This window comes from Alosa sapidissima, chromosome 13 (genome assembly GCF_018492685.1).
Source record: "Alosa sapidissima isolate fAloSap1 chromosome 13, fAloSap1.pri, whole genome shotgun sequence".
NCBI lineage: Eukaryota > Metazoa > Chordata > Actinopteri > Clupeiformes > Clupeidae > Alosa > Alosa sapidissima.
This window is the reverse complement of record NC_055969.1, coordinates 32,146,422-32,171,136: the sequence shown is the minus strand read 5'-3', so window position 1 is coordinate 32,171,136 and position 24,715 is coordinate 32,146,422. Positions and strand designations below refer to the sequence as shown.

The 24,715-nt window shown below is 42.8% G+C and overlaps 2 protein-coding genes across 2 annotated transcripts in view; both read right to left on the bottom strand.

Moving 5' to 3' along the window:
- Nucleotides 1-4,322, bottom strand: part of LOC121680295 (ral guanine nucleotide dissociation stimulator) — a 67,619-nt gene extending 63,297 nt beyond the window's left edge. The window contains exon 1 of the mRNA XM_042059566.1: nt 2,513-4,322. Within this exon, the coding sequence (XP_041915500.1) occupies nt 2,513-2,539 (27 nt within the window). The 5' untranslated portion in view covers nt 2,540-4,322. The remainder of the gene's footprint in view (nt 1-2,512) is intronic.
- Nucleotides 4,323-5,473: 1,151 nt separating this feature from the next.
- On the bottom strand, nt 5,474-22,828 carry tbc1d13 (TBC1 domain family, member 13). Its single transcript, XM_042059235.1, has 12 exons — nt 22,786-22,828; nt 20,340-20,413; nt 20,114-20,154; nt 19,687-19,748; nt 18,115-18,214; nt 17,544-17,626; nt 16,840-16,999; nt 14,655-14,865; nt 12,481-12,644; nt 11,950-12,110; nt 10,877-10,934; nt 5,474-10,732 (listed from the first exon to the last, which is right to left on the bottom strand). The coding sequence occupies exons 1-12, from the start codon at nt 22,806-22,808 to the stop codon at nt 10,667-10,669; spliced, it is 1,203 nt and encodes a 400-aa protein (XP_041915169.1). The 5' UTR covers nt 22,809-22,828; the 3' UTR covers nt 5,474-10,666.
- Between the last annotated feature and the right edge of the window lie 1,887 nt (nt 22,829-24,715).

The window sequence follows — 24,715 nt, the reverse complement described above, 5'->3', positions numbered from 1 at the left end:
CACACTGGCACACACACACACGCACACACACGTGGGCACATGAACATGTGAGCACAAACACACAGACACACACACAGACACAAACACACACAAATTGAAATACCCATACACACAGCACAGTAGGCTACCATGGCAAAATAAGAAGCCTACTTAATAGCTAGACCAAAGGCTGGATAATGCCATACAGCTGCAGGGCAACTCCCATCACTCCCTGGGCTAAATTGCAGTGAGTTACCATGCAGAAAAGCATCTGAAGATCTTAGAGGTAATATCAGCGATGTATAATGCATCGAGGTGTATAAATAAGTTATTAAGACGTCCTTGTCTGGGGAAAACAAGGAGTAAGTGAGTTCAGTGGGTCCAAGGCACTGGCATGTGCAGGGATTTTTAGAGAAAAAGGAAATGGAATTAGAACCAGATGGGAAATAAACAATGCAAGGTGGAGGAGACCGTGTTGGTGGTGACCAGCGAGGTTAAGTCCGGAGAATTTGCTGCTACTGTTACAGGCATCAAAACAGAATACATACAGAGGAATTCTTAGAGAGGATGCACATTAGTACAGCTAACAGAATACATACAGAGGAATTATTAGAGAGGATGCACATTAGTACAGCTAACAGAATACATACAGAGGAATTCTCAGAGAGGATGCACATTAGTACAGCTACATTCACACTTTGATTTTTTAACAGATTATTCATAGGATATAAGCTCCAGAAGTGTATGTTTGATTTTTTTTTTCCATCCATTGCAACCCAACCAATGTGTCCATGGTTTACAGAAGGAGAAGAATGCTTTTCAGGGTTGACATTCACTCACATCCATCTTCTGCTTAAATAGCCCTTTCAGAGTGATTCAGACACAGAAACATCACTAGTCGAGCATCTTTGTCTGAGACACAGTGAACATCTGATTTCTTAAGCACACACACATCCTTAATGTACCCCACCCCACATAACATGAAGAAGGTCTTGCCCTGGTCTGATAGGGCTGTTTCTGTGCCACACAGGGGGCCTGATGTTATCCAGGAAGTGGAATACAAGAAAGATGAGGAAATCTATTATCAAGCCACTGCAAACTGGGTTCACTGGGTTCACTAAGAATGCTAACACAGATGCCTAAAATAGCTTACACTCTTCTCAACACACACACATACACACACACACGTCAGCGTCTGTCCAACCCCAGCCTAATGCATGCATGGTGGAAAGAGGTGGACCTATGAATCTAGAAGCACAAGGTGACAAGCTCTGGAACTGCAGGGACAACACACACACACACACCCACACGCTTGCCCATGCATGCATGCACCTTTACCCACATAAAGAACAGAACCACACACAAATATATTACACAGGCCAAATACCTCCCAAAGCCTCCTCTCATCAGCTAAGTCTGCCTTCATTAATAACGAAGACTACTGAGACCATTATGCCAGAAAAAAAACATTCATACAACTGAATGATATCACTGAAAGCATTGATGACACTGCCAAATCATTAACAGCAATACAGGATGAACAACAACAGAAAACTGCTATCTGGCAGGATGCTCTTCAGGGGAAGGTAGATCTCTCTATAAGTGACAAGACAGGTCTTCCTGTAAATGAGGCAGTGGGTGGTGCGACTTGAGTGGAATCACCATCCTGTCATCCTGTCAGTGATGGGTGACTATCCTCACCCTTCCCGTGGCAATGACCGACCCTGCCTACATGTCATCCTCTAAGCGCCTCCTAGAACAGCCTTGAAGACCAGATGTACGGCTGTAGCACTGCTCAACTCAAAAAGAGGAAAACAAATTCAAGTATCCGATCTAGTATCACATTCAGTAAGCACGACGTTTAATTTTGAGGATGGATGAACCCAATGAAGTTTAATGAAGAGACCTTTGTGTCTGAACTATTTTTAGTCCTAAATTGGTGAATGAAGATGAGGCCCACGGTCATAAAGCTATTTATATTGGGAGGTAGAAAATACCGATATGTATACTTTTTACAGGTCATTTAAGTGCTCCTAACTTTTGTCCATGTTCAGTTTTCCACCTATTGTTAGAACGAATTCACAATCTCCGTGAGCGCATCATATTGGAACGGACAAGTCCCGTGATGCGTCCGATTCCCCTCCGTGCGCTGCCCAGGTTCCGCGTGCCATAACAGCTCCACAAAGGCCATGGCCTCGTGCCAGCCCTGTAATCGCTTTTGTAAAGACCATACAATGATGATTCTCAGCCTAGAGCGATTGTTTGAATAGGGAATTGTTATGGTAATTTATTTTAATCAGTTCTAGCAACTGCGCCCAAGCACGACGTTGTTTGTCCAAACTCGTTTGATTGTTGTTTTGTTCTAATCGTGAGGGAAAAAAACAACACACTACTATTTGCACATTTGGATTTGGATTTGGAAACTCTCGCGTAAAAACACTGCGCATGCGACGAGAGTGGCTAAAGGAATTCTAATAAATAACTTCTGGAGTTACAACAGCAGACACATTACCAGGCAAATATTACCACGTACCTGAGTATCGAGCATCATCATCATCATCTAGGATTCATAGCCTCTTCCTCGTCTTTTTCCTGACAAATCTTGATGCAATCTGAAGCTCTTTTATGATCCCTCTCGCCACATTTTGAGCGAAACAGCAGAAACCCCACAGACTGTGGACTTGGAACGTGTCGAATTCCTGTTAACTGTCGCGTATCTGAACCAGACTTTGTCCAAAAGAATTCATCGGAGGAACGATATTGTCTTCGGCTTGTCATCAATCCCTGAGCTGTCAAATGCAACTTCGTACAAACGTGGAATGTGATTATGGGTTTAACAAACAAATGAAGTGCCCTTGTGGATGTAGACTAGTAAAACACCACCCACAGTTTCATATGATGTCAAAAGCAATAGGCATGGTCTTCCTTTCCGCCGGTGATAGACCAGCAACAGCCAGGTGGTTGGTGCCCCAACATTTGACAGACAATTTACTGTAACCGTCGTGATTAAAAGGACGGAGCATAAACAAACTCGTACACAATAAAGCTGGTTTCTTTTCCGAATAGGACTGTTATATCCTCTGCCAGGGTCCAGTTTCACGAGTCCTCAAATAGGCTACAATTTCTTTCTTCTTTTTTTTTTTGGTCCAGAGATGCTCCTGATTAATTCAACCCGAACACTACATCACACGGTCTGTGGGGAGGCCTTATTCATCGGATGGTTATGTTCCTCTGTAGGCCAGTCAGTGATGGCTCTGTGTTAGGCTACAGATGACAGAAATCCGGTATTTTCGGTGTGCTGCTGGATGCCGCACGAAACAAATAGCCTATTCCACTGTTTTAAAAATCAGAATGAGGTCCTGATGCTGTAAATCACGCTCAAACAAACAAGAGCATTAATCTTATGCCATTTCAGCAATTATGCTCAACACAGAGGGAATCAGTGAAATAACATAAAGGTGCGTTTCATAAAAAAACCAACTGCTCTGCACTTGGTTAGATAAAATCAGGTCATTGTTCTTGCTTGGTATTCCATTATCCTACAGGATTCTCTATACTGTATACTGCTACAAGAGCCACGATAGACATAGAATCATAATTTCTGGGTCATCTTTTTCCAGTTCCAATTTTCCAGATTGCAGATCGGTGACAAACATTAAGTGAGATGTGACTTGAATGATGAAATTGTCATCGTCCTTCCATCTGTCTGCCAAGATGTGATTAATATCCTTGAATAATTCCGAATGGTTCCATTTCCAAAAGCTTAAATCTCGTATTTATCTCAGCAGTCCATCCCTCAACATCCTCCCGTGACAAAATGGACGGCCTACGATGTCTTGTTTTTAATATGTATTCATCTGTGAACAGCCTGTCCTTTAGTGATCCCTTCCAAATCTCTCTCCTCAAACCCCTGAGGTTCGACCGCTCCGTGAAGGGAAATAGCCTACCAAAGATGAGCAAAACAAAGATCCCTTTAAATCGCCGTTGTAGCGTACGCTGAGGTTCAGTTTAGAATGTGAAAATGCATAGCGCACGGCAATTCAACAAGATCCACCGGACGAATCCACATCACTCGTTGTCTTGTAGGCTAGTAGGCTATAAAACTGGAGCATTAGAGCTTGCGGCATAAATCGTGGACACCTCCTTCGGTGGATGTGGGATGACATCAAAAAGGCAGCTGCATGTTAAAGGAACCTTTTCGGATACGTCTCTGGCGTTTCGCGTTGCTCCCCGGCTCGATCCCGGCCAGGACAACAATCCACCGTTCTCCGCCAAGTGGTTCTCAAGGAGATGGGGAGTGTAGCCTAGGCTTCGGCAGTATAGGGAGACCGCACGATGCGCTGCGCCCGAATTATGCATGCGCAGCCACAGAGAGCAGATTTGACCTCAATTTGAAATTGCTACGTTACAGACATAAATAGAAGCTTTACTGGGCTGAGCCTGCAGACTCTCCACGAGTGAAGAATTAAAAATAAATACTGGACCCATTAATCAATCGCTAAGCACAACCTAAAACAGAGAGTATTTGCTATGGTGATGTGGTTTTTATTTGATGTTGCTTTCCCCAATCCCGCTACTGTAGGGTCGCTGGTGACTTAACCTCAAGCTTACAGTAGCCTAGGCTACCACGCCCTGAGATAGCCTATAGTAGCCTATAACCTCTGTTTTTTTTTTTTTTTGACACCTAGGTCACCTTTTGGCCTGCTTGGCAAGATCAGATGTAATCAATACGCACGAGACAGCGTTTTAAATGCTGCAAAATTCAAAACATTTTTATGTCCTTGGCATACACAGTCTAGTGCAAGAGGACGGGAATGTGGGTTTATAGGCCTGGTGGTAGCCTACTGATGTTGTATGTTTCACGCGCGCGATACCTGGGCGGCTCGCGGGAGTTACGGCACTGTGCCCAAGGGAGAGAGGGAGAGACTGCAGCTGTGCTGCACGTGAGGAGTTCCTGTTGCCGCAGACGCGAGAAAAAAAAAACAGAATGACATGGGTATCCTGAAGCCATCACATTGAAGGAGATGAAGCTGTTAGGCTCCTTTAGAAAATCACTGAATCATAAAAAGGTCCTAGTATAATAATAAATATGTAACTAGAAAATGCACACTTTATTCTCCTCGTCATCAAGATTATCATAAGAAGTAAAAAGGTCACTGTTGCAAATGGAAGATGGGTTGCCATGGAAACAGGGAGGACTCAGACATCCCAAGGATTTGACCCAGTGACTGTGCCTACTGTACTGCAGCAGTGGGAGAGAGGGGCTGAAGGTAAAGATGGATGGGATAAAAATATGCTGAGACCTGAAACAGGCACGGTCACTCTCTATTTCGCTCACTCTCCCTAAGCCCCCTCTCCCACCCCCACACACACACAGAGGGCTAGAGAGAGAGCACACATGGAATGAAAATTAGGTATTTTGTTATCGTTTCCCTTGCCAATTTGAGTAAGGCTACGATTTCTGAGAACACTAACTTTAAATAATTATACGTGATTGTAATCATCATTGAAGTATTTATTGTGCATTTGCAAACACTGTAAAAACATGTATATAACTCCAATGCTAAGACCTATGAATATTTATACAAAAATGTATACACATGCAAAATAAGAAACTTGATAGATTTACATACGGACATACACATAGCTCACACACACACACTTTCAAACACTCAAACATCCACGCATAGAGAGCCACCCAAACACAACCGGTCCAAAATGAGTTAAACATTTTTTGGAACAAAACTACAAGTCAGGATACACATTAAAAAGAAACACACATACACTGCTTAGATGCTGCAAGAGCTACATTAGACACCTTCCACTATCCAACAGAGCCTCAGGCAGAAGGCTTAAATACATAGCAGTTTAAAAAATGAATTTATAGTAGTGATCACATCATAAAAAGACAGTAAAAATCAGCATTACACAATCCCTAAAACTAAGTGGAAGATGACAGAGATAGGCAAACAATAGTACAGATTATTTCATCTTTTTTGAAGTGAACACCAATCATGTTGCCACCTAGCAAGGGAAAGAAAGTGTCTTTTCCTTCATTTCAGTTTAAAAAAAAAAACTAATTCCCTTCCTTGAGCTGTAGTGCCGTCTCCAAACCCACTGCCCCTTGGCTTCCGTCCACCCCCATCCTCCCTCCGAGCAGGAGGAAAGTCTCAGATGATGCTCGGTTAGCTCGCCCTGGTCCTCAGAGGCGGACGCTGTCCCTTTAACACGGCATTGCTGGGAACCACCACCAACCACCACCCCACTCCAACAGCTCTAATGTCAATTTTAAATGTGATCTCATTCACTCTCCCTCCCTCCTCTCTCACTCTATTCCTTTCCCTCACACGCTTCCCTCATCCCTTCTTCATCCCTCTCCTTTTCTTTCTGTCTGAACTTCCACTTCCATCTCTGTGTCAAAACTGAGGCCTAAACAGGCTGGCCGTGTTAACTGGTTAGTTAAAAGCTATTATTTACACCGCAAGGCAAGACGTGCAAAACAAAAACTGCGTATACAAAATAACCACATTTGATGGGCAGGCTCAGATTTCTCAGTAAGAAAACAGTATGGATTTGGCCCATCCTTCAACATGACAAGACCTGACTGAGAGATTGAATACGCACTGTGCCTCTTCACGAGAGCCAACTGTCTGTGCCAAATTACAAAGATGTTGATCCAAGATTTGGGGATTCACCTTTCCTCGCTGATGCTACCAAAGACAACACTCAGGAGGACAATCTCGGTCACAACCCCTCGTGGTCCATCAAACTAACCAACAGCAGGCACTGACTCACTGACTCTGGATCAGAAACGTCAGCCTTCGCTGCAGATTAAATCATGTTATTGTGCCCATATCTGTCCCCTCACCAACACCACTCAACAAACAAAATCCTCACAGCCACTCTGACCACTCTTGCCTCCTCCATGACCCGGCCCGGGCACCAACAAATGCTAATTTCACCCTCAGCCTGCTTTCCCTTAAAACCACCCCCCGCTACCCCCACCCGAAGGCCTGCCCACCACCTCTAGAACCACAGGGCCACATGTTCCTTTTCCCTGCACTGCAGAGCAGTATAGCCAAAAACACATGGCTCTCCAACATGTGTTAACCATCAGGATTTGAGGGAGGCCTGTGGTTTTACGCAACAAGTCTGAGGAGGTGGAGAAGAACAAACAGTGCGCTAGCGCATGTCTGCTAGGAGAACAGGGAGGGAGAGGGAGAGACAGATGGAGAAACGAGGAAGAGGAAGAAAGTGAGGAAGAGACTGGACAGAAAGAAAACATCTTTTAATGAACACAATAATGATCCAGTTTGTTGAGAGAGATCGAGAGATTTGAGCGAGGATAGGAAGACCGTTGAGAGATGCATTGGGACCTTGGCATTCACGTTAATGTGTCACAAAAAAAAACCTTGAGGAAAAGCAATCCCATACTCACATGGCTGATAACGCCTGAATACAATCTAGCAAAAATGGCCACTCTCAGCAGACATAGACGAGGCAACGTCCTGTCTATGTGAATAAAAAGACGCTGTGGACTTCTAATAAAACTCTTGGCAAGGTAGGGCCATCAGGGCAATCAACTGAATTATGCTTCTGCTCTGCCTGGCTACGGAATGGCAAACATCCACCCACCCACCGCCGACCACATTGTAAAGTGAATGTACACGGCCTATCCCCACAACAAAAGGCCCATGCAACCTTAAAAATGGGAAATGGGTGAGGCTACACGGCCACAAGCCAAGCAAAAAAAACAGACAAAACAGTGAACGAATGTAGTGGAAAAAAAAAGGTCAGGTCATGTTTTCCTACAAGCCTCTAACATTCACAATACAGGCGGTCAGTTCAAACCAAAACCATGAAACACAGTTAACGTGGTCTTAACGGAAGGAAGATCAGAAGGAGACATCTTCGAGATGTAAACTTAAGGAAGAGGAAGACTTGAATGAGGGTGTAAAAAAAATGGCTGAGAGACAACTGACAGCTTTGTATATGAGTGAGACTGAGACACCATCTGACACCTGCCTTCATGCCCAGTACCATAATGACTTTTACGCCTTCACAGAAGAGGTGATGTCTCAAACAGCACAACCATGTCAAAGTCATTAACGTTCACAAATCCCCTTCAAAACAAGTTAAGATTTAAAAGCTGATTGACAAACAAAAAAAAGACAAACAAATAAGTACGGAAAAAAAAACTTCTATTGATAGCATGTAAACAAAACAAACACTGGAAGTGAAGAGGGCATATTCGAGAACTTAACCGCTGAGCGTGGCAGAGACTCTGCGAAGCCCAAAGTTCCTGTGTCCTCCATGCTCTCTCTGTGTCCTTCAAGGACTTGAGTGTCAAAATGTAGCATATGCAACCCATAATGAACCATTTTCACAGATCAGTCAGAACACATGGCACAAACTACTTCTAGGTTTGTGGGAAAAGGCAACCAGCCTCAATATGTCTTCATTGTCAAGTGAGTAATATTCACTCACAGAAAGGCTATTTGGGACAACAGTAACAGTAAGGCCCAGATGAGAATCTGGGATTATCGAACTTGCCCCGACCAACAAAAAAAAAAACACTTCTATTTGTACTTTTATGCAGATATCATGAGGATATTGGCATGAAGAATAAACTGCTCACTGCAAGGCTTGTTGTGCCAGTAGTGACAAATGCCAATGGGTTATTTTGCTCAAGAGACAAAAACAAAGCAAGAAAGACACACAAACACCCAAGTAAAGTCATCTCTGATGGCTGCTGGCCCGCCTGAAAGAGCAACATTGTAGCCTCGTGAGCAATGAAAGCGTCTAGTGTGCGAGCAGAGACAATACCGGCATGCTAAATGAAAATGGGTGACAAGTCCACTTCAGCTGAAGATACATGCCCCTAAAATTTACGAGAGCCTAACAAAGCAAGGAAAGAGGAGAGAGGTGGACCACTGTAGCTTGAGGGCGAAAGAAAGAGAGGGAGGGAGAGTTGAGTGACTTTCAGAAAAACCTCACAAACTCTACTGGCAGAGCCAGGGGAGCTGTGGGTGGTTCTAGATCTGAAAACACTTCCATTGGTTAGCGTTCCAACACCAAAAGGTGCCAAGCCAGTATCATATTAATCACTTCTGAGGAGGACAAAAACAGCCTGGTATGGCTTAGCCATCAAAGCTGACCTCACAGACCAAGATAAATTTAGAGAACATTGATCTGCCTTTGATCCGTTTTTGAAGTCAGACTTCACACATATAGCATTGTACAGCTGAAACCTCAAAGTTACACAAAGCTTAGTGAGAAGATCACTTATGTGTATCTATGTGATGCATTATTGCATTCAATTTAGCAATTTAAGTTAAAATTCACAAATTAATTTCTTGTTAACTAAGAGCTGGCAAAGAAAATGTAAGTGTTTCTATTCACGGGATAAATATTTCCGTGAATTTCTTTACATTGTTTATCAAATAGTTTGAGATTTTAGACTGGCCGATGCTTATTATCTTTAACAATGGGATTACTAATGTTTACTTGTAAACTATTTGAGTTTGCAAATAAGTGTATTGATAACACAGTGCCTTTCCACTAACAAGGCAACAACTACTCCATATTACAGAACAGATCAGAAGGCCAGATAAGACATTCGTCAGCTGTCAAGTAGACAATCACAAAAAAAGCACTTAAGCGGGTATCATTATGCATTATACATAATATGGGTACTATGAGGTGGAGGACTAGCTCACTCTCACTTTTCATTCACACACCACTTCTCACGCCATTGGATGCATGAGCTCGTAGTCACTTATACTAATCCTTCTAACTGTTGAAGGGTCAAGGCTAAGAATTAGTAGTTAGGAAATTATTCTGTGTGGATGTAGTTTGTTTTGCTAAATATATACTACATGTAAAATAAGATTAAAATGAGCATGTGAGCATGATGTTAGCATAGTGTGTGAAGTGAACTACATCAGATGATCTCCCAAGCAGGGAACCTGAACATGTGGGAACCCTGTTAATAATGGATTGGCTACTTTCCAATCTATAGTCCCTTATACCAAAAGGGAAAAGCACTTGTAAGTATCTTCTGATCTCAAACTCTGATTCAAGACACACCAAGGTGCCAAGGTGCATCTCAGACCAACTCAAAGTTGCCCCATCTTCAACATGTAGTATTCCTTCTTTTGTATAAGTCCACAGTAAAAAGTAATAACACACAAAGTAATATATGCAAGGTAAAACACATAAAACATCCTCTCTCATAAAAAAAAAAGATTAAGAACAAAGTAAAACCCTCTGATACGTAAAAGGGGAAAAGACGAACAAGGTGGAGTGTTTTCGTACTGTTCAACATGATACTTTTCTCCTGCATGTTTCTCTGTAGCTTGCTCTGCTTTTGAGTGTGTTGGATTTCTCAAGAGTTCAGTGCAACAATAAATAGCTCAAGCCCACACACAATCTGGCTGGGAGAGTGGCAACTGTGAGGGTAAGGCGTACGTAGAGTCATGATTGTTCTTTGTTTCTTTGTTGTGTTTTGTATTGTTTGTTTTCCCCACAATGTACAGCAATGGTGGCATCTTCCCCTCTCCCTCCCAGGGTGTGACAGGGCACTGTTGTCGTCCAGGTTACCAGTTTCCATGGTTTCCAACCCCCCCTGCATCCCTTCTCTGTGCAGATGGATGAGGAGTTGGGAGGTCAAACGCCACCGTCATGGCTACGATCCATCCTGAAGCTCCTTGGCCTTAGTGAGGATGGTATGCACATCAGATATGGGATAATCCTGCAAGGGAATGTTACATTTGATCACTCAATATCCTTAGTCAGGCCACAATCTATAGTAGCCTAACAAACCAAGCCAACACAAACTATTCATTAACATCCAATTTCACATTTAAGCTCATTTATATAGGCAGAATCAACTTACCTGAAGTAGTCTCATGTTTATTGTAAAGTCTCCTGCCAACAACTGATCTCGGATCAACCTAAAAATGACACATAATTCAGATTCTACAAATCAATGCCAGGTAGCATATCCACGTTGTGCAACACCATTGAGCACTAGATATAAAGTTAAAGTTTTATGACAGGACAGAATGACTTTCATTTATCCCCAACTGCTGTTGAATGCAAGCTATAGAACTAGATGTACAGCACAGCGGTACATAATATGACTGCGGCATGGTGATGCCATGTATTGTGTGAAGAAAATAAAGCAGTTTCTTCATCTCTATCCACCTCCTGCTCCCACAACTCCTTGTAAAGCGGAAGTCTTACATGCTCTCCCCTTGGCTTCTCAGTGACTGTTGAATCTTGCTTATTAGGTGTACGTGTAAATTTCACAAAGCGTTCACATTTTGTACAAAGACATCATGTTCTGAAGCCACACTCATCCACATTCTCTACAAGGTCACCAACTTGTGAACACGATCCCTGTCTGCCAATGGACAATGGGACCATATTCTTCAGTCCCACCCACATGCACATCTGTAGCTGCATTGCACTAGTATACTTCTGCCATTGTATGGCAGTCATGTTACACACAGCCTCGTGGTATAACTAGATTTGTTTTTTTATCATAGTGTGTATGTGTATGTGTGTGCATGTGTCTGTGTGTATACCATGTGTGTAAGCGTGTGTATGTGTAAGTGTGTGTCTGAGTGAATGTGTGTGTGTGTGTGTGTGTGTGTGTGTGTGTGGACCTGTGCGCTGTGCTTCACTATTCTTCCACAATGTGTGACCATAGCAGCCCAAGCAGTTATTGAAATGTGTCAGTTGCAGCGCCCCCTACAGACATAACTGTACAAAAGTCAGTGTGCATGCACAGACTGCAGCAGTGACAACTTTGAACCGTTCCATCATAGAAGTAGTGATACAAAAAGCTCACATTCCTTGGCACTTGTAGCACTGCAGGATACTGTACAAACTAAAAGGTAATAAATAACTAATAAGTATGAGGGATTTTCACTATCCAAAGGACGTGGTGGTAGGAGGTCTTACGTGAGCATGGCACAGCAGACCAGGATGAGGAAGTGGAAACGGTCCTGGTCGGAGAAGAGGGTGTCCCAGATGCGGATCACATCGGGCAGAAGGAACTCCTGGGACAGCAGCAATGTTAGCCAGCGGAAGGTGAAGTACTGAGGCTTAATGTTCTGCTCTTGCTGTTGGAGAGAGAGGAAATATGAAATGATGGGGGAGGAATATGAAATGATGACAAACTTAGAAAAAGTAGATCATACTGTGTATAGACCCTTTCAACAATAAAAACAAAAACAATGCTTGAACATTCTATTTGGGCCCCAATCTACTTCCTCTGCATTAAGATAACATATGGAATGTTAAAACGGAAGTCTTGTGGGGCCAACTATGATGCTGATAATGGAACTCTCTTGAAAGGGTCCATAGTTTGTCTGTTGGTAGTTGTTATACATTAGGTACGGGAAAAGACTAATAGATGTAGGCACATCTATATATACACTAATACAGTACATATCCGAACAACACAGAATTTCTCAAAGATTAGCAGCTCACCAGCTTAAGGTAGAGCTCCATGTCCTTCTCTTTAAGCATGGAGTAGACACTCTCCATCTTGTAAGTGATGCCACATTGAGAGTCGTCCAGACTCTTGATGAAGTTGTCTCGGTTCTCAGACATCAGGTTGGTGAAGCAGAAGAAGGTGTCTGCCTCGGCATGTTCTGATCACACACACACACACACAGTAAATTATCACTCTTCCCCATACCCTTTGTCAGCTTAGTTGCTTTGTTGGTGTGGTGCTGTGTGTCAATAGTTTACACTATGATAAACACATCCACTTTCTTAAGAGAATATGAGGTCACTTACTATTTTGAGGCTTTTTATTTGTAGCTAATGCTATATGGAAGGGTGTATCTAAAATAAGATGCTTTGGAAGTGTGATAATTTACTGTGTGTGTGTGTGTGTGTGTGTGTGTGTGTGTGTGTGTATCATAGTGTAAACTATTGACACACAGCACCACACCAACAAAGCAACTAAGCTGACAAAGGGTATGGGGAAGAGTAACATGTGCTGATTTGAGAGGTTATACAAGAAGAAATATGGGAGATAGCACATTATATATTGCAATTCTAAAGCAGGGGTGAAGAGAATATAATTTGCATGTGATGAATATCATTTTCAACCCATGTGTTATCTTTAAGGTGTCAGTGCCTATACTGAACCTCAGCTTACATCCATTCATTTGTGAAGAATACATAAACCAAATAACACCTTACAATTTATAAATATTCAACAACATTTAAATGAGTTTGTCCAGAAATACACAAGTATATGACACCAGAACTATGTGCATAATGTTATATAATTTATCAGTTTCATCATGCAAGACCAGCGCTGCTACCAAAATTCATATCTCAGACTCCTCTCTATAGGTGAAAAGTGCAGATTCCTAACTTGGCGAAGCACTAGAGGATCTTTGGCTAAGACACAGCACAAGGCATTTCTTTCAGATCCCCTTTTGTCCTGTAGGTGGAAGCAGACACACAAGGTCTTCACATCACAGAGTCTCACTCAGTGTAAAAGGAGGAGTTGATGAAACCATCGAGTCAACACTTTCAGCTTGTGTCATAGTGCTGCTCGTTGGCTGCTTATTGACATAATATTATTTCAATCTGAAAGTTTCACTGGGTGATTTGGCCATTTTGACAACTCAAATTCATGTTAATTTTTAAAATTCAAAAACTGTCACTGTACCTGAATTGATAGTCAACCGAGAATTAGGTTTAGTGGCGAAAAACTGATCTGAAGTTCTCCATGCTGTAAGTGAACTATGTTTCAGAGGTCACACGCAGTAAACTGCAGTGAACAATTCCAGACAGTCTGCACACAAACAGTTATCTCCAATTGGACTTGATTTAATTACAACATCCACGTCAACCCAAACAGCCTCTACTTCATAGAGACAAACGAAGGTCAACGGCCTTTGGCGTCACACACACACTCAGGTCAGATTATGACTGAATCATCAGCGACAGCAATTGATGACAAACTGAGACTACTACAGGTCTTTTTAGAACCAAATAAAACTTTTGAGACCACAAGGATTCAGAAGATTCTTAGTGGTAGTGAGCATAAATGTAAGATTTATCAGCTCATCGGGACATTTCATCTATATCAGGGACGACACCGTTATGATACTGGGCTGGTCGCAATCTGTTGCTCAGACTGAACGGGATCCTGGGGCTCAGTGTTTAATCTAATGCCACTCACTCCTAAGTATCGTTCCGATCTTGTGCCATTTCTCTGAAAGCAGATTTAAACAAGATCAAGGCAAGTCCTCCTTCACCTTACTTTCACTGACATAACTACTAAAGTCTCTGCTCTGAAGCACATCTGAACAAATCTCAGTCTATCCAACTACCAATAACCTAAGCTTGAGGCACTTCTACTCGGCAGTACAAAACATTTAGAAGTTTTCATTACATTTAGAAGATAGATAGATAGATAGATAGATAGATAGATAGATACTTTATTGATCCCCAAGGGGAAATTCAAGTCTGCATTAGATATGGAAGTAGGAGGCAGTAGTTGCACATTCATATATTGACCACAACGCTATTCTGTGTATTTATTCAGGCAACAAAGTGCTACCATCACCATTACTTGGATAACTTCTCAGCCAAGAAGACCCAAACAAGTTGAAAAGGTGGATTCATCATCTTCTTACCTTTCCATTCTTCATTAGGATCTGTGGCAAATGTGTAGTAGATGGGTCCTACAACCTCATTCATGCCCTGCACATAGGCAATGCCTGGGTTGAGCTTAGCATAGATGAACAGGATGCGCTCCACCACCTCCCAGTGAGCCTCGCAGCCATTGGGCAGCACCTCGTATTCATTAGAGGGGTACAGATTGAGCGCTTTGCCAGGAGAGCTCACCTGTGGGAGGGGAGCAGAGAAATGAGTAAGGAGACTGGTAGCATGGGTGTAATGAAACAGCAGGTGAGTCTGCGACGACACAAATCACAAAATCACTAGGGGCACAGGACGTAATACCTGAAGTTATAAGAAATGTTCGAACCTACAGGGGCGCCAACTTCACGTCAACATTGGGGGGTCACAATATAAGAAAGATGTTTTATGCTGATATATTTTGCACGGCAAGTCAGGGACATTGGAGGTATTGTCTGAGAGGGAGTGCGGATCATAAAAGCGGGGGTCCAGGGATTCCTGCCCGTGAACATTTTAAAATTCTGTCTGTTAAACACACCATTTTAACGCAGTTTGGGAGGGTCAGAAATACCTAAACAGAGCAAGCAAGCAGGGCCCGTCGGTCTTCTGTCTAACTCAGCTAGGTGAAGTGAACATTCACTGCTTGACACTACCCTGCATTGATATTTCACGTTAATAATGGAGATGTTAGCAAAACTACAGATTTTTTACAGATCATTAAGTTATTTGCGCAACAGCCCGTATTCTGCGTTCACTCCAGCAAGACGAGAAAAATAAATGTTTATTAAAGCGGTCATCACCAAAGGCTACACTACGATATTAATCTCTGTTAGGCCTACAACAAATTACAATTTCAACTTTTAAGTGCAGTGGATTAGGCTATCCATGCTGTTTTCATGGACAGTTACAGGAACTTCAGTAGATATCGTTGCTTCATTTTCACTTGCGCAGACGCACACATATTGAATGACCACTCATACCACCACCAATTGTATGCCTGTATATTTGTTGACACTAAATTAAGAAGTATTTCCTGATCGGGGAAACTTTTAGTTTCTTTGTCTTTCGGTCCGCAGTTCCATAATATCATTCAATACAATAATATTTGCAATTTAACAGACAAAAGCCAGGCATAATTTCAATTCGTGGCTCTGGTGACCAGCAACCTAGCCTACTCCTTGAAGAGGCTCGTAGTTTGAGAAACGCTGGAAATCATAGAGAGCGAAAGCGCTGTGGAAACAGAACGCAGGTATGATATTGTTGTCACAACCGGCGTGTGGCAGAACTGCCAGTATTTACATTTGTCATTTGAGGAAACTTTTGGCTTTAGAGACAACAGAGGGGTATTTCACAAAGGCAGAATTAAAGGTGCTCTAAGCGATGTTACGCGGTTTCTAAGCTAAAACATTTTTTGTCACATACAGCAAACATCACCTCACCATCCGCTAGCTCCCTGTGCCCTGAATACGCTGTAAAGAAACACGGACTTTGTGGACAGCCCAGGCTCCAAAAACAACTTGCTAATTTGCTGTTGTACGAGCAAATGCTTTGAGTAAATAGTAAATGGAATAAAGCTCTTTTCACATGGTGGTCTGATTTGAATGACAGCTGGCCGAACTAATAAGACAACATTATTAACATCAGAATTAACTAAGCCTGGCTGTTAGCCTGGTAGGGACCAGGCTAGCTGCACAGAATAAATTCCCATGGTAACTATCCTAAAATTCAGACAGGATAACCAAAAATCTTAGCTTAATCCCTTATCTAGGTTTTGTGAAATACGCCTCTGGTCATTTTAGGTCACAAACAGTACCCTGGGGAATAACCACATCAAGTCTTCAACCCATTTAACACTCACAAAAACATTTCAATATTCACTGTAAACAAACACAGCACCCAGTATGGACACACTCAGGCTTTGTGTACTCACCAGTCTTCCGCGCGTGTGCACTGACTCACTCTATGCATGACAACTCCATCATAAACACAACACACGCAGACAGACTCACTCTCACACACCCAACCCTCTAATACTCACCGGACTCTCACTGTGGACAGACTGACCGAGGCAAAGAGAAGACACATCTCATCAACAACCCCTTTAAAAATGCTTTTTGAACCGAATCAAGGGCTACCGCACACACAGGGTAGACGCAGAAAGACACACACACACACACTCACGTTGGTGACCCCGCTGCGGTTGCGGTCCACAGTCTGAGATTTGAGGGTGGTTTGCTCCACGCGACGCCGGAGGGTTTCGTAATCGTTCTGAGGGTCCAGGATGAGCTTGCAGGGGAACTCTGTGGGCCTCTGGAAGAAGGCCATGTCAGGATACAGTCGCCTGGAGGAGGCACGCACACACACACACACACACACACACACACACACACACACACAGAGCATAGATAAAATAATTAATTCAATACCATGAACTAGTGATGTAAATGTTGTCAATTGAATTAATATGACCGCTGGTCAGTGTGACTCATGGAGATAAAGGTACTTTTCTTGACAATTACCGGTATGTTACTTTTTAAACCATGCCTTGTTTGTTTTAAGGTTAACTTTTAGTGCACGACCCATATGTGCTCTAATTTCTTTGTAACCAATTCCTTTATTGCAATTAGATAAATTAGGTTTTTATAGGATAGGAAAAGCACATACAAACGATAAACTTTTCATTCAAAGGTGAATCTCATCAAAAAAGTTTTTTTTTTTTTTTTTAAATCTACCTTTTGAAAAACACCATCTTCCAACCCTCTACCTTTGAGAACCTTTCAGTAATGCATGACCTGTTAAAAGGATCTAGAGGACACATTTGGGGAGAGAAAGCTCCTTTGGATATCAAAGGAAGACTGAGCTCCTTTGGTGTGTCTATAACCAACCTGACATCTTTATCGATCTGAAGCAGAACCTCATTGTCTTTGAAGTAGTTGTTCCATCTGCTGTCAGGGTTTGGGTTCAGAGGCTGAGAGAGAGAGAGAGAGAGAGAGAGAGAGAGAGAGAGAGAGAGAGAGAGAGAGAGAGAGAGTGAGAGAGAGAGGAGGATGGAGAGAAAGAGAGGTAGAGAGGTAGACAAGGAAAGAAGAGGGTAGAAAGCTGAGGCAAGCTGAGCCACAAATTAACTCAACCAATCACATCAAAGTTCTGACTAGATGATGGTGCATCTTGTGTTCCCCGTTGGGTGCGCTAATGAGTCTTATGCAATATGCCAGCATATAGAGTAATAGGACTGCAGAGCCAACATCTATGCATATACCGGTCACCCCAGTGTTTCTGAATATGTGAAACTTCCACATGTTGTCGGGTGGTAAAAAAACAGCTTACATACACTATCCACTACACATTTGCATTCACCCACTCCACACTTCTGTGCTACTCTGTCAATGAACTAGCGAAAACGCCTCCAGTCATCGGGTCCATGCCATTATGGGGATATTGGGGGCATGCACTTACGTGGTCCTCCAGGGTCACGTCCTCTCGGGAGAGCCCCAGGTTGGCCTTGGCAATGCCTGGCTGGATGATCATTTCCTTCAGGAACTGGCAATACAGCTCCCTGCGCAGACAGGTTACACTAGTGAGCGGGCACATCATCCAGCACCGACACTCTTTAAACGAGGGGGCAAACAAAGCTAGCAGAACATGTTAGTGGGTGAACAACTCGCCTGTGTCAAGGATATTTGATACGGGTGTGGAGCACAGGAATAAGCTGTTCGACCGTCATCCAACCCAGATGAATCATTTCAGCGCTAAATTAAAAGGAAGGGGGCCCAGTGGGAACTGTGGGTAATGCTGAATAATTTAAGGAGAAGCGGAATTCCTCATGCAGCCAACCATGACTCATCAGCACCACGCTTCTCTATGGTTCAACTGGCAGTTTAAGCGTCTGTGTGTGTGTGTGTGTGTGTGCGTGCGTGTGTGTCTTTGTCTGTTAGCGCATGTCTGTGAGCATGTATGTGGTGGGGTTGTGCAGTGTCTGTGAGCGTGCGTGTGTGTGTGTGTGTGTGTGTGTTGTCTGTGAGCGTGTGTGTGTGTGTGTGTGTGTGTGTGGTGTCAGTGAGCGTGTGTGCGGTGGGGTTGTGCAGCATTCATGGGCATGTGTGTCTGTGAGCGTGTGTGTGGTGGGGTTGTGCAGTGCCTGTGAGCGTGTGTGTGTGTGTGTGGTGTCTGTGAGCGTGTGTGTGCGTCTGTGTGGTGTCTGTGAGCGTGAGCGTGAGCGTGTGTGTGAGTGTGGGTCTGTGAGCGTGTGTGTGGTGGGGTTTTGCAGTGCCTGTGTGTGTGTTGTCTGTGAGCGTGTGTGTGTGTGTGAGTGTGGGTCTGTGAGCGTGTGTGTGGTGGGGTTGTGCAGTGCCTGTGAGCGTGTGTGTGTGTGGTGTCTGTGAGCGTGTGTGTGTGTGTGTGTGTGTGTGTGTGTGTGTGTGTGTGAGCCCATGTCTGTGAGCATGTGTGTGGTGGGGTTGTGCAGCATTCATGGGCATGTGTGTCTGTGAGCGTGTGTGTGGTGGGGTTGTGCAGTGCCTGTGAGCGTGTGTGTGTGTGTGTGGTGTCTGTGAGCGTGTGTGTGCGTCTGTGTGGTGTCTGTGAGCGTGAGCGTGAGCGTGTGTGTGAGTGTGGGTCTGTGAGCGTGTGTGTGGTGGGGTTTTGCAGTGCCTGTGTGTGTGTTGTCTGTGAGCGTGTGTGTGTGTGTGAGTGTGGGTCTGTGAGCGTGTGTGTGGTGGGGTTGTGCAGTGCCTGTGAGCGTGTGTGTGTGTGTGTGTGGTGTCTGTGAGCGTGTGTGTGTGTGTGTGTGTGTGAGCCCATGTCTGTGAGCATGTGTGTGGTGGGGTTGTGCAGCATTCATGGGCATGTGTGTCTGTGAGTGTGTGTGTGGGGTTGTGCATTTGAAACCAGCCAGGCCCCCGAGCAACAACAGCATCAGCGGAATCTACGGTGGAAAGTGAACGCTCTGGCCAAACTCCAGAGGGTCAACCAATGACGTGGAACCTGATCAAAGCTGTGGAGGGGAACCTAGGCTGCCCCACTTCTTACCTCTGTTTTTCCAAGAAGGACTCCCATAGCAACTGATCCAGGGGCAGGTAGTTTAACAGGATCTGAGAGTGAAAGATAAGTGTGAGTTTATTGTGCCCACACCTAGACTAATTTGTGTCACTAGACTAACTGTCTGTCATGAGACTGAAACAAGATGCACAACAAGCTTGTCTTTGAGTCTGAAGTCCAACACAGCACACATAGATACAACCTGTAATGCTTAGCTAGACTGTAATTAGGGTGCTTATGCAACTCTTCTTCAATCACACGCCTGTCGTACCATCTTCAACATCATCCATCAATCACTACTTTCCTCGCCTGGTCTATAATATCTAATTTTATTAGCAGTTCAAACTACAACTAAACATGTAAATACCCCATGGAAAGTTGTAAAATCTAATCATACAGCCTCTCAAGATAAATTTACCTTCCAACACAAAGCACGGATTCCACCTTCAAAGGGGATTCCTGAAAGAGAGTTGGGAGAGTCATGTTATTCCAGTAGACCATATCAATACTCTTTCCACCGTCAGTCACAAATATGATCATGTATAGCTCACTGATTGTAATATGGGTATAGCCTGGTTCCTGAAGACAAATAAAAACCTCTGCAGTCTTTGCAGTAAAGGGCCAAGGCCTCAGCAATGACTCACCACTAAAGCAGAGCTCACGAAGCCCCTTCAGGTTGATTTTTTCCTCTCCCAAAGCCCCCTTGAATTCCTGGATCCTTGGAACACCAAGGTAAAGCACCATTACAAAATAACTTGTAACAACAGCCATTTCTGTCTGAAATGGAACACCTACAGCGTCTCCAAAGAGACTACCCAAATGACTTTCCATACACACTGCATACTTAACGTACTGTTATATTAAAAGGGATTTAGCTCATATGTGAGGTGTAACACCTGCGGTGTAACCTGTAAGCCCTGTACATGAACTGATGAAGAGGGAGAGGCGTTTAAACCCAAGGCCATTCCACACACAGGGACAGGGCTTGATCAGGTTTTGCACGAAGCTCAAGATAGATAAAACAGGATTGAAGAAAGGAAATGATAGAACGCTGAATCCTTAAGGGAGCACCCAAACTGTGCAGTTTATTTCAACACACCAGTTCTCCAGCACTTTTTTAATGCTTCTTTGAGTGCGTGTCACGTTTTCCTTCACTGCTCTGTTCTCACTCCAGTCATGAAAATGTCTGACACTAGGACAGAAACACTAGTGTCGAGATAAATGTCTTCGCCAACGTTAATGCATTTTTTACGCATACCTAGTGAAGGCCCAGACACAGACAGAGTGAGTGTCAGTATGTTTGTGGGCTGGAGCAGGATCACAAGGACTCCACCAGGAGCATCAGAGGAAAGAAACTTTAATAGGCATCACTTCCCTCATTATGTAGTTATGTGAAAATAGCACCTCTTTCAATCCCACATGTGCCATTTTGCATTCTAGATTCTGCCTCTTGAGGGGATAGAGCCCAACACAGGGGCAGGTGATCAATAAAAGCTCTCCATTCTGTGTCAGCTGACTATCCAGGAAGATCACAAGACATAGATGAGGTCATATTTCCCTGAACAGGACAACCGATTTGATTCCCTCTCTGGGATGTGCGGCAGCAGTCTTGTACTGAGTAGCCATCACAGGCAACATAGTGATTTCATTGGGGTCAACTTTTAGTAGGCTGCAAAAACTGATGATGTTACAGTTTTAATGAAACATTAGTGTCATAGACTGCACATCCCCAGTAATGACAACTCTTTCCTCAAATGTGACCACGACATCCTGTTTTTAGTCCATTCAGAAACTGCATATGATCAGCAAGATGTTCGGCTTCATTATCTAGCAGGAAAAGAAAAGGCTTCTCTGTCTCTCACTCCGTGTTGAACATCTATAACCATTTATCTTAAACCTGCCGTTACGTGAACTTGAATTACCAGTCACGCAAGGTATCTTGCATTCAAAGATAGACCAGATTAAAAAAAAAATCTAACAAGCATTACATTTGGCAAAGTAAGTATTTACCGAACAAACATGGCATACAAATGTTGAAAATATTGTTTATATGCGAATGCGTCCCAAAAGCGAGGTATGACTAAGAGAATGTTTGGGCCTACTCTTGATAATGTGATCAGTAGAGAATGCGGAGTTGTCTGCAAGCAAGAACACACTAATTCAATTTCAGAAAATTACATGGCACCAGTTCTGCATTTTTCGCCACTGAATCAAAGTATCTGCGAGTTCATCCGCTAAACGTTTAGCAAGTGAATGAAAAGTTGTCAAATGAAAGTTAACGACACTTCAGCAGTTGTGTCAGTTAAACCAGCCCATAGCCTACTAGGTTCTACAATAAACACTTGATTAGCTGCTACATCAAACTTGCACTATGAGACTTCACAAGAGTGGATCCACCGCGTTTCTGCAGCATTACATCTGGTGAATCAGACGAAGAGCGGACGTGTAGATATACTAAAAGTAAAAAATTCGGAGCAGCACAGATGTAGTATTAGCTATAAACTTTAATTAAGGTGGACAAAACGTTAGTCCCTTTTGTGCACCTTAATTAAAGTGTATAGCTAATACTACATCTGTGCTGCACCGAATTTTTACTTTTAGTATAGTTGCACTATGAGACATTTGTTGTCATAAATATGGTATTGCCACAAGGTACATCGATTTTGAGAAAGAACAGCTGGCCATTTGATGGACTCTATGGATTGCATTGTCTTGTCATAGATGAATCCTAACTGTAACATTGCTCCCATGAAGGCACAAGAAAAGACCAGTAACAAGAAAAGACCAACCCATTATCTTAGGACATTTTAGCTAAATCCATGACACATAATCACCCATTCAATCATCGAACTAGCGGCGTTTAACAGAATCGGTTAACGCTGGCTAGCTACCCACATTGCATTGCATCGAGACAACGGACAGCGTCCGCGAGTGTGCTGAATAATACCAGTAGGCTACAATACAACGTGCAAAGTAACGATAACACGCATTCTCCGTTTGACTTCAAATGTATAGAAACTGTGCCTTTGTACTTTTATAATCAGAAGCCTACATTAATTCTGAATGTCATTCCGCGACGAGTAGTCTCACCTGTTTCGATACGAAGTCGACATGTTGACTTCCTCCTTACTGAAGCGCCCGGGTGCTGCTATAAAAATAGTCCGATGGAGAAACAATTCGGCTTTGTCAGGAAAGGCATCCGGCGGTCCAAACAAAGCTACTTGATGACTTTGTTGCCCCTTACTGCAACAATTGTTTGTAGATTAAATAAAACTGCCATAAATTAAAACATTTGCCCCTTTGTAGTATGAGTTTATTAAAAATGTAGTTCTTTATCAAAGAGTTAACCTCTTACTTTAGCGAATGACAAAACAATAGACTGCATGAGAGTTTTCAGAATTACAAACTCTCAGCTGCTACAGTAGCCTATATTTCTCTGAGTTGATAAGCCTTCTAATAAAAACAATCAAAGGTTTTTGGAACAGGTAACAGACTCACTCAAAATACCCCTGCATCTAGTTCTTAACTGCGGATGACTTTCTGATTTTTTTATGTGTAGTTGACTTAATTAGAGACAAGATCACCATTCTTTGCAGAATGCTGAAGTCACACTGAAGGATGCAAACACTTGAACCTAACAGTTTGAAATGATTTACCTTATGGCCCTATAGGTTTGTAATTGCTTTTAAGTCGAGAACATGTCTAATAGACCCAATACCATCTTGTCTTTTTAAGGAATTATTGCCTGTCACTAGTTCTTTTCTTCTTTATATTAACAAGTCACTTGCCCTGCGCCCCGCAATCAGCTTTTAAAACTGCAATTATCAAACCACTTCATAAAATAACTAATATGGACTCACAAGTTCGGAATAACTATATAGACCGATATAGCCTACCTTTTATGTCTAAATTACTTAAAAGGGCTGATGGCAACAATTCTTAAATCTAAAGGCCCATTGCAAATTAGGAAATGGATGGGTATGAATGTTCTATTGTTAAATCCTAACAAGTTATTAGGATGTGAGTGAGGCTAGTCAAATCTAGAAACATGTCTGAGATACTGAGTGTCAATATTGATTGGTGTATCAATACCAAAAGTCTAACATTCCAGTCTCACATAAAGGCTCCCCAAGACAGCATTTTACAATCTACACAATATAGGTAATAGATCTATTTTGTCACTGTGTTATGCTGAAACATTAATTCATTTGTATCTTCAAAATTTGATTTTGAATTTGTATCTTCAAAATTTGTAATGTCCTATTTTCTGGTCTTCCTGATTGTGCTAGAAGTCTTCAACTTGTTCAGAATGCTGCAACCATTTATACTATACTATATAACAATATATAAATGTAACCATAACACCTGTTTTACTTTGACTTCGCTGGTTGCCAGTCTATAGACTCCATGGAACTGGGATGGAAGTGGGACGTGCAGGGATGCATTGTCTTGGGGAACTGAAATCAGAGATATGATCACTTAGAATCATTTGGCTCTGCTGAGAGAGTGATTGGCTGCAGGATGCCTTTTCTCCAGAGTCTACAAAGTCTGTACACCTCTGTACACTTCCAGGACTCTGAGGCGGGCAGGAAAGATCGCTGCAGACCCCTTCCACCCCAGACACAGTCTTTTTGAGACACTCCCCTCTGGCAGGAAGCTGCGGTCCATCATGACCAGGACCTCACGCTACAAAAACAGTTTCTTCCCCTCTGCAATTTGGTCTCCTCAACAAAACATAGCCCCCTTTTCTGCGTAGTGTTTCTGTACTTACATCTGCACTTTGTCATATTTGTATTTGTATATGAAGAGTTTGTTTCCAAAACGCGATATGTTTGTCATTTCAGTGTAATCGGGTTATTGTTATTTGATTTATCTTTACTCAATCAAAATGGCAAAACTGCAATTGTATTGATATTACCTGAATTATACAATTAACATGATTTATTAATGTTTTTAAAAATGAAGATATAGCATTTTGGAACCAAAACCTTCATATATAGGCCTATAACATTTTAATTGC